At 37.6% G+C, this 11017-nt stretch overlaps 1 protein-coding gene across 2 annotated transcripts; it reads right to left on the bottom strand.

Annotated features, from left to right (window-relative positions):
* Positions 1-1028: 1028 nt before the first annotated feature.
* On the bottom strand, positions 1029-4852 carry RPL22L1 (ribosomal protein L22 like 1). 2 transcript variants are annotated; one of them, XM_060639208.3, is made up of 4 exons: positions 4764-4852; positions 3087-3179; positions 2800-2921; positions 1029-1292 (listed from the first exon to the last, which is right to left on the bottom strand). In XM_060639208.3, the coding sequence occupies exons 1-4, from the start codon at positions 4770-4772 to the stop codon at positions 1148-1150; spliced, it is 369 nt and encodes a 122-aa protein (XP_060495191.1). In that variant the 5' UTR covers positions 4773-4852; the 3' UTR covers positions 1029-1147. The 2 variants fall into 2 exon arrangements, with proteins under 2 accessions (XP_060495191.1, XP_060495190.1); XM_060639207.1 differs by lacking the exon at positions 4764-4852 and adding an exon at positions 4264-4299.
* Positions 4853-11017: the final 6165 nt, after the last annotated feature.

Genomic DNA, 11017 nt, shown 5'->3' with positions numbered 1-11017 from the left:
TTATAGTCAAGATGCTATTTTTGCAACATGATTCTACTGGTATCAGGGCCTGTGTTCCAAGTACCTGAGTTACCACCTTCAGGTTAGAAAAGGAAAAAGACGCATTACTTAGGACCACTGGAAAACAAGAAAATTGGTACGGCTCTAGTACCCCCATCCCAGTATTCTTTTCTCCTGCAATCTCAATTTTACCAAACCATTCTGCTTTGCTCAAAGACTTCTTTATTCGGGGGAAAGGGTCCATCCACTGAGAACTAATCAATAGACAACCACTTTTAGAATTACCAGTAAGGAGGTGTCAAAGAGGGGACAAGATTCTAACTGGCTAAGTAAATTATTCAGACAAGGAACACAAAAGCAGATTTAGTGGGTAAGAGATCAATGGTTCTGACTTGGAAGGTTTTGAGATTCTAGTGCTTACAAGGCATCTGGTTTGAGATGTCAAACAGGCAATTAAACATTGGTTTAGAGCCGTGCCCTGCTCACGCATAGTTTTTATGTGAATTAGGAGTCCGCATCCTCTGAAGCAGAGGGCACAAGTGCTTCAGTTGTGAGCACTTACGTGCAAGAACTATTCTAGGCACTCAGAATTGCCATTTTCAAAATGTACAAAAATGTTTAAGACTGTCAAGACAATTTAAAATATTTCACTATATAATCATACACAATACTGCCCTTCATTATTTCCTATGCATCACTACATACTTTGAGGACACCCATAAAAGGAGTAAAACTTCAGAAATCCTGAAAAACAAAAAAAAAATTCTACCAGCTATACACAATTTAAATACTGCTCAGGAGCACCAGGGGTGCTCAGCTGATTAGGAGATTGAGCCCTTCATTGGGCTCTGTGCTGAGGGAGAGGGATTCTGTCCCTGCGTGGGATTCTGTCTCCTCTCTGCCCCTCACCCCATCCACACTCTCTCAAAATAAGTAATCTTTAAATACTGCTTACAAAAACTATCAAAGGAAAGGCCAGAATCATGTAAACAACATACACTTAAAACAGAAAAGGCAGAAGCTTAACACACAGGGTACAGTGTTTTTTATTCACCAATAAACTAAAAGTCCATTTCTAGAGGTTTCTTTCCTTTGCATGCTTCATTTGTTTTATTAGCGAGCAAAACCCTGTAAGAGGCTGCCGTATCTAGTCTTCAGATTCAGATCCATCTTCATCTTGACTAATCTGGAAGTAACGAAGTTCGTAAGTCTCCTTGTCAGATGCAACCACACGAAGCCAATCACGAAGATTGTTCTTCTTAAGGTATTTCTTGGTAAGATATTTCAAATACCTGTAAGATAAAAACGAATTTCATTAAGAAACATAATTATCTACCATGCACAGGATTATCACATAAGACATGCAGTTGTATTCATCTTTAATGTTCCCTCCAAAATATTTCATTTGTATCAAACATTGTGGAAGGTTGCTGGGGACAGAATAATTAGGCAGCTTCTCAACCCCAATTAGAATCAGTTCATGTCCTACAAACCCTATTCCCCCACCTCCCTAAAATAAACGTCCTTTATGTTGAAGCTAAAGAGAGAGCCACAGTAGCTTGCTCTTCAGTTTTACTGCCATAACAAGATTACGTTTTAATTAAATACATAATCTCATTAGGGTGCCTGGGTGGTTCAGTCAGGTAAACAACTGACTTGATTTCGCTCCAGTCATGACCTCAGGGTTCTGGAATCGAGCCTGGTGGAGGCTGCTTGGGATTCTCTCTCCTCTCTCAAAATAGATGAACCTAAAAGATCAGCACACCTGCAACTAGCATATGGCTCAGTTCTTACAAAAAACTTTCAGCATGGTCTCATTTCATCACTCCAGCCACTCTCTTCCATTTAGGCTTTACGGTAATTCTGAACTACCAAGCATTCCTCAAGCTTCTGTTTTTCTTTAATGCCGGTCCCTCTCGCAGGAATTACATCATTCGACTGGAACACTGCTGATCTCAGGTTCTCTGCAAATTCTTAGCCCGATCTCTACCTTCAACACAGCTATTATAGCACTGCATTTTACAATTATGTGCCTATTATAAGATCCCTGAGAATATTACGTTTTCACCCCTGAATCCCTAATGATTAACCAAACAGCTAACAAGCGTCACTACTTTAGTCCAAGCCACTACCATCTCCTCTATTCTCCCATTAAGTTTGTTGTCTTCAGCTTCACTTCTCAACTACTTAATACTGCACTTCACTGTCTCCACTAGAATTTAAGCTCCTTTGGTGGTACGTACTTGGCTTCTTGGCCCACTGCTGGGCTATCCAATCCTACAACAGTGCTACCATATAAATTTGTTGAGTAAATTAAATGAACCTCTGACTACCTGCCTATGCTAAACCAACCACCAAAACCTTTAAATTATTTATATATATATATATATATATATATATATATATATATGAAAACATTTACATCAGGCAAATTGAGACGTTACTTCCAAGTTACACATTAGACACGTTTCTTGCAACATATTCTAATATTAAATCATCTAACATCATTAAAGTTTATATATAATTTGGATTTCAGGGACTATAATGTACTGGACAGGAGCCTATATTCCAGCAAAAATTTATGCTTACTGACAACCAGCCTAAGTAATTGGCCCAGTTACTGAATATATTTTCCATTTACACAGGCTATTAGGAAGTTCAAAACACTTTTCATGTGCATCTCTGAACGTATCAACACATCTATCCCTGCATATGAAGAGAAAATATTAGGATTACGTATTCTGTAATATTCACAATTACCATCATTTCACTAAAATATTATGGGAAACAAATACTAACCTTTTAGAGAACTGTTTCTCAGAAACAACTGTGATTTTATTCTTGATGCGTTCAATGTGAACAACATTCCCCAGATTTCCAGTTTTTCCATTGACTTTAACCTTCTCCCGTAGAAACTGTTCCTATTTTAAAACAGAAAAAATGCAAAACTAGGGAAGAAAACCCTAGATTTTCACTAGGGAAGGTACCCTAGGAATAGAGCTTAGGTTAAAATCAAGAATTATATACTTAAATCATCAAGCACTCTAATACAATGATAAAAACAAGCCAAGGAGAGTGATACTTACAAAATTTCCAGAATCAAAAATTCCATCTTCTACTGGATGAGTAAGGTCCAAATTAAATTTCCAGGTTGACTTCTTAGGCTTCTTGTCTTTCTGCTACAGATAGTTAACATAATTAGGACTAGTCCATTCACTCATTTTTATATTGCAAAACTTTCTGTTATCAGCCCAAAGATGCACAGTGTACTGTGATGTCATATTATGAAATGGTGCAAAACTGTAAAAAGTCGCTTAATTTATCTATTGGGTATACCCCTTTTTCTTAGTCTGTCAGAAAAGGGGTACACTCCTTAACTTGTTTAAACCGGGTTTTTGTGAAATCCAATGGTAATTCTCCCTGTTCACCATGCAAGTGTCTCAAAAGTGCAAAACTCAAGAAAGCATGAAGCGTATGGGTAGCCACTATTAGTTCTCTGAATGAGAAAATTCCAGAGAATCCTATATTTACAACTGGAAGAGATTAATAAGAGAATCAATTTACTTTCTACTGTAAATTAAAATTAAACCACGACCTGGGGTTGGTTTAAACCTCTAATCAAGTCCATTCTGTTCCAATTATCAAGAGAAGTTTTATGGGCTTTTAGTATTTTCCAGGTCACTGATGTTCAATTTTAAATTATCAGGTACTATTTACTATAGGCCAGGCCCTATGGGAAACAGGTAGTATACACCACTTTGCCCAAGCTCTATACACCAGAACAGGATACTCTATCCACTCAAGCCTAGAGAATTAAATCATTATTGTGTTATAAGAGAGAAAAAGGAGATATTTAATCCAAGTATGTAATTTAAAAAACATATGTAACTTTAGTTTGCCATACCCCAAACTCAGAATTATCACATAATCAGGCTGTACAAGTAAAACGTTGCTCTGGCTACTATCAGTATACATTCAATGTCCTAAAAACAGACAAATCAGTATTCATCAGAGGATGCATCTTCAAATTAGATCCACCCAAACGGATAGCAAGTACTAATGCCAGTTTGCTTTTAGGTAGACGAGTAATTTGCACCAAAAAAAAAAAAAAAATCGCCTCCAAAACTTAGAACTGGTAAGTCGCCGACGTATACCTACCTTTTCAAATGCTCTTTAGACTGGTTTTGATATCTGATTCCCTTATTAACAACGTAAATAAGATCTTTTCACGCTTTTTTATCTGCCTAAAGTCGTGACTTTCACCTTTAAAAAAAATTCCTTCATGAAGTAACAATGACAATTCTTCCTTTAGTCCTAAAGTTCTCTGAAACTGTCGTAGCCTCGGAGCTCCCTCCGCGCTGGCGAGGCTATCAGACCGGCCCGATTACCCACATTTCTTTCCTGGTGCAAACGAATAGGACAGCATCGGCATTTCCAGAAGCGAGACTGAAAAGAAAAAGGCCCCAGTGCTGTCCTACTATCCTTGTTCATCGTCGTGCCTCCTCCTTCCTTGCGCTGCCACAGCCACCCATCCCAAGCCAGTTCCGGACGGAGCTCGAACTCTACTAGACCGCATGGCAGTCTCCAGAAGTCTCGAAAATAATAACTTGTAATTTTAACAACGTGCTTGTGCTCCTAACCTAGTCTCCATTTCAACTCTTCCTTTATCTCGAATGAGAGGTCCCCAACTCGCAAAATTTTTGTAGATGTAAAAATCATCTACACCGGAGTAACACGCTCCCACCCAAAGAACGCTCACTCACCGGCGCCATCTTGAAGGCCAACCGTGGGATCAGAGAGAAAGCTACAGGCGCGCTTCACGTATTTATAGCAAAACGTGCTGCGTCACGCGCTGAGAACGTACGCTCGCTGCCTCCCGGAAGAGAACGTGTGGAGGCCGGTAACCCAGGAAACTGGGGCGTGGCCAGGGTGGATAGGTTTCCTAGGCAGTCAGGTTTCCCGGGAGCGCCGGCTAGTGGCCATTGTAAAGTAATTCACGATTTTCCGCTAAAGACAACACTAATCCACGGACCTCAGAGGTCTCTGCAGTTCCTGGGAGGTCGCTCTCAGATAAACACAACCGAGGGATGCAGGAATCATCTTTCAGTGATCACCTAGATCTTCTTTCCAATCAGGGCAAGACAATGTCTCAGGGTGCTTTGGGATCTTCTGTCTTATATTGTAATTACAATTATGCAGAGAAAAAGTTAGTCTGTATTCATGTTTCGTCTATGAGTCTTGTTTTCTAAATGACTGTTGAGGGAAGTGTTTCAGGGAGCCAAAATAAATTGGGTTCTTGAGGAAAAAAAGCTTCCAAGAAAAAAAAAAGGATTGCTCTCACTTGTTCACTTGTAGAGTGTGATTTAATTTTATCATGGGTTTTAGTTAGCCCTGTGTAGAAATTAAGATGGAGTCACTCTTGTGAGGCAGAATTTAGGTCAAGCAGTGATGTAAGCGGCCAAGGGCAGTGTAGGTAAGACCAGGTACCTTCCAAGCCAGTACGACTGACCACACCAAAACTGATAACCAGCAAAACCAGAGGAGGTCTGGTTGAATCCCTTTAAAAAGGAAGGATTTTTGCAGCAGACTGTCAAGACTTTCCAGATGCTGACCCTTTCGCCTCTGACCACACCAAAAAGGTGACTACCCCAAAGGTTCTGCCAAATGGTCTCTGGGCAGAACAGAGATCCTTCATTGCTTGAACATAATAAGCAGCAAGTGCTGAGAGCTGGCCTAGACCCAAGGGAGGCCTTATCATAACTCCACACTCAGAAAATGATTGCAAGTTTAGTTCATTAATTTCCTACCTCTTGTTTTATCTTGTTGTGTGCTTGCCTTGTGCTTTAATTTGTGTGATGGGTAAGAAACCAAGTTAAACGTGAAATGTCATTGAGTTTGGAATCCTGAACCTGATTTACAATTTAACTTTGCTTTATGATTGAATAAAGCTGATATTATGGAAAGACACAACTCATGTGTGCACCTTCATAGCATGCCCATGATACCCTAGGGCTCCTGACTTCCATCCAAAATACGTCCCAATTAAAGTTCAACAAATATTTGATGAGACCTAACTACTAAAATGCATAAAGCACATGAGGGTGAATGTGGGGTGGGGACAGTTTTGATGACAAAAGGAAAAAATAGCCTTTGAACTTTGAAGAATTGTAAGTTGACAACAGATCAGAAAAATGATATCCTTCTCAATATTTTGCAATTTGTTTTACAGAGGTGAAACTATCATACTGGGAGCGAGAGGTATGGATGGGGGGGACTTTTGTTGTTAATATTCAGAAAATTTCCTAGAAAGTAACAACTGCATATATTTTTTAAAAATTTGTTTAATATTTATTTATTTTTGAGAGAGAGACAGAACATGAGCAGGGGAGGGGCAAAAAGAGAGGGAGACATAGAATCCGAAGCAGGATCCAGGTTCTGAGCTGTGAGCACAGAGACTGATGTGGGGCTTGAACCCATAAACCCTGAGATCATGACCTAAGGTCAGATGCTCAACCGATTGAGTCACCCAGGTGCCCCTATTTTTTATGACAGTGGTTAGTCATGGTGGAAATTATGCTTTAATGAAGCATACAATGTGTAGGATCTGAATATAACTATTGAATTCCTCGGAGAAATCCATTTCAAGATTTTTTTTTTTTTGGTCGTTTGCCTCAAGAACCAGAATTTCTTTCTCAAAGATTAAGGGAAAAAAAAAAAAAGGAAATTAGCATTTTCTCCTCAAGGGCTGCTCAGGCTGTAGAGCAGAAATTATCCCTGCAGTATTGGGTATTTTGAAAATAAACTGTTAATTGATACACTATTTTATTTCTGTTGTTTTTGGCAGACTTCCATGTTATGACTGAAAAACGAAACAAAGAAATAAACAACAACAAAAAAAACCCCTTTAGGAACTATTAAGTCATTTGTACACAGGAGATATTAAAATGTGCTTCAAACTAGCTAGTAATCTCAAAATAACTAAATTGAAACCATAGTGGAAAAAAAAGACTTCTCTATTTTTTTAATGCTGAAAAGAATATTAACTAGAAATGCGCAGATGGTAAGATTAAATATTGTAAATAACATAGTATTTCCCAAATTTTACACATGAACTATAAATACCCAATGCCTGTCAACACCCCCTCCTAGACAGTTCTTACTTTGAAATGGATTCTAAAACATATGAATTAAATGTCTGAAAAGAGTCAAGAAAATTTAGAATAAGGAAAAGTTACCTTTCCAGTCATTCAACTATAAGATACTATAATATATGATAGATATAGTTCTAATATAAACTTCAATCATTTGATCTACATGATTCTGGAGCCTGAATAGATCAATAAAATAAAATATAGAAGGACAATACAGCAGATTGGATGGAGAAATCCCTCCATACGTAGCCACCCTAAAAAAAACAAACAAACTGGATAAAACACAGTGTTATACATAATTTCTAATGTATGATCAAGTTGGTTGAAAGTAAAAATTTTTTGGAGGCAGAGATGACAAGGCATGCTCATGTAACTTTGGGACTAGGATCAGCTCTGCTCAAATAGCATGAGAAAACTTCAACCTAAAAATATTGTTTAAAGAGTGCTTGGACTGATAGTGCTACGCAAAAGTAAATGTAGATCCTATCTGTATAGATGTACTTTAGATTCAGGCACAAAGGATTCCCTGAGATAAACTTACAGAAATATGAGTTGACAAATTTTTTTTTTTAAATCACTAAATACAAAAGAAAACAAGCAACTATGAATGAAAATCAAACTCCTCCAAAAAAACTATAAAATCAGACCAGTATATATTGGAATTATATAGAATATAAAATAAGTGTCTTGAATATATTTAGAAGTTAATGGTATTTCAAATATGGTGAGGGAAACAGGAACAATCAAATTGGCTAGTACTAAAAGAAAATAAGTTCTAGAAATTAAAAATAGAAAACTTCAGTTAGAAAGAGTGGAAGAGTTAAACAGGAGAGTAGCCACAGCCGCAGAGAAAATTAGTGAATGGGAAATTACTTAGAGTGCAACATAGACAAACACTACGCATCTCCAGAAAAATATACTCAAATGACATTGTAGCACAAACAGTCCTATGGAAGCAAACTGCGCAGCTTTTTTTTTTTTTTTTTTTAATGCCTTTTATTTATTTTGAGACAGAGAGAGACAGAGCATGAGCAGGGGAGAGGCAGAGAGAGGGAGACACAGAATCCAAAGCAGGCTCCAGGCTCCAAGCTGTCAGCACAAAGCCTGATGCGGGGCTCAAACCCACAGACTATGAGATCACAACCTGAGCTGAAGTCAGCCGCTTAACCGACTGAGCCACCCAGGCATCCCTGCACAGCTTTAACAAAGGATGTGCTGCAGCCCTTCTATGCAAACTGTGAGGCACTGAGAGAAAGTTACTACCACCTAAGAATATTGCTTTTGATCCTCCGACCTTGAATGTTCTTTGTTAAATATTTATAAATGAAAGTTAAGGGCGCCAGGCAGGGGAAATAAATCTGACGTCACTCCTGCTTGTCTTTCCTTTACTAATTTGATTAGAAAGCATTAAACATTAAAACATTAAAAACTGAGATGAAAAAGTTTATGCTTGCTTCAATGCATCTTTTCTCTCTGTGTATATTTAGGAAAACCTTAAATGGTTATTTACTTTTATTATTTCTAACAACTGTAATTTCAGAAGTAAGATTTTCTTGTTAGTGCCGTAGGAATTCTGAATAATTGATCAAATTTTAAAAAGAGAGTAAGTATCTTTTTTCATTGATTATTTTCTGTAATTTTTGTCTTGTTATTTTTAGCTTGGTCATTCAAATTATTGCCCATTTAAATTTATTTCCACCTTTTCACCATTATAAGCAATGCTTTAAGGATCTTTTTAAATTAAAAAAATTATTATCTTAAGTCAAAAGAAATTCTCATGAAAAGAAATACAGAGAAACAAAAAAGAGAATGCATAAAAATATCTAAAATCTTACTTGCTTAGAAATAGCTTTTTAATGCATTGGGGGCATGCATGTTTGTGAATATGTATGACTAAATATAAATAATTTAGATTACGCAAGTAATTACATTCATGTATAAAAATTGGATGGTACTATACATGCTTTTTGAATTAAAAAACTTCTTTTAGAAAAAATTACTGTACCTAAAATTGTAAAAGTTACAAAAATAGTTCAAAGAAAGCACACACACATACACACATATAAATATAAATGCATAAAAATCTGGACAAAGTCTATATAAATACATATATGTGTCTATATATCCTTTATGCGGATTTTTACTTATTATTGACATTTTGCTCCATTTATCATTTGTTTGTCCTCTTTCTCTCCACCTATATCTACATCTATAAGTCTTTGTCGGGCGGGGGGGGTGGGGGGGCACCTGGGTGGCTCAGTTGGTTGAGTGTCCGACCTCGACTCAGGTCATGATCTCACAGTTTGTGAGTTTGAGGCCTGTATCAGGCTCTGTGCTGACATCTCAGAGGCTGGAGCCTGCTTCAGATTCTTTGTCTCCGTGTCTCTGTACCTTCCCCACTCCCACTGTGTCTCTCAAAAATAAATAAACATTGAAAAAAATGTAAATCTTTGTGGGATGTTTTCTTGATAATTTTCTCATTTATTAAATTTGTTCTGTTTAGGCTCTCTATTTCTACTGAAGCTGATTCTAATAACCATAATTTCCTAAGAAATTATATCATTTAAGTTTTCAAATTTATTTGCATAGAATTTCTTGTTTTACTTTTCTTTCCTTTCCATTATTAGTCATTCCTATTATTTCTCACTTTCTATACTTGTGTTTTCTTCCTTTACCTTAAATAAATTGGCCAATGGTTTGTTGTTATGTTAATTTTTTGAAGAACCCCAATTTTATTTATTTTTTAATTTTTAAAAAATATTTATTTTTGAGAGAGAGATGGAATGTGAGTGGGAAAGGGGCCGAGAGAGAGGGAGACACAGGATCTGAAGCAGGCTCCAGGCCCTGAGCTGTCAGCACAGAGCCCAATGTGGGGCTGGAACTCACGAGCTGCAAGACCATGACCTGAGCCAAAGTCGGATGCTTAACCGACGAAGCCACCCAGGCGCCCCAAGAATAGTTTTCTTTTTAATGTTTATTTATTTTTTAAGAGAGAGAGAAACAGAGTGCAAGCAGGGGAGGGGCAGGGAGAGGAGACACAGAATCCGAAGCAGGCTCCAGGCTCTGAGCTGTCAGCACAGAGCCCGACACGGGGCTCAAACTCAGAAGCCAGGCCATGAAATCATGACCTGAGCTGAAGTCAGATGCCTAACCGACTGAGCCACCCAGGCACCCCCAGAATTTTATTTTTTAATGTGTTATTTTTCTATTCACCTAATTTTTGCTTTTATCTTGATCATTTCTTCCCATGTGCTTTTAGTTTCTTTTTCTGTTATTTTTCTAGTTTGATTTAGGACTTTAATTTCACTTATGTTCATGCTTTCATTTTTATTGATATAGATGTTAAGGCTACAATTTGTTTTCTACAGCTTTACATACATTTTCTTCATCATCTTTCGGGAATTGCTTCTGTTGTAGTTCCCTTTCAACATAGTATTATGTAACAGGTTTTTAAATTTGCAGGTAGAAAGGTTTTCTTAAATTTCAATTTTAATTTCACTTGGGATTGGTATCAGAATGCTATTTTATTTATTTATTTTTTATTTATTTTTTAATTTTTTTTTAACATTTATTTATTTTTGAGACAGAGAGAGAGAGAGAGAGAGAGACAGAGAGAGAGCATGAACAGGGGTGGGTCAGAGAAAGAGGGAGACACAGAATCTGAAACAGGCTCCAGGCTCTGAGCTGTCAGCACAGAGCCCCACGCAGGGCCTGAACCCACGGACCGCGAGATCATGACCTGAGCTGAAGTCGGCCACTTAACCGACTGAGCCACCCAGGCGCCCCTCAGAATGCTATTTTAAGTATTTCTACCTTAAAGAAACTACCGTTTTCTTTGTGCCCTAAATATTCTTTTTTTCCCCAAA

The sequence above is a fragment of the Panthera onca genome, chromosome C2, assembly GCF_046562875.1.
Source record: "Panthera onca isolate mPanOnc1 chromosome C2, mPanOnc1 haplotype 2, whole genome shotgun sequence".
Lineage (NCBI taxonomy): Eukaryota > Metazoa > Chordata > Mammalia > Carnivora > Felidae > Panthera > Panthera onca.
This window is presented reverse-complemented; position numbering and strand designations above follow the sequence as displayed.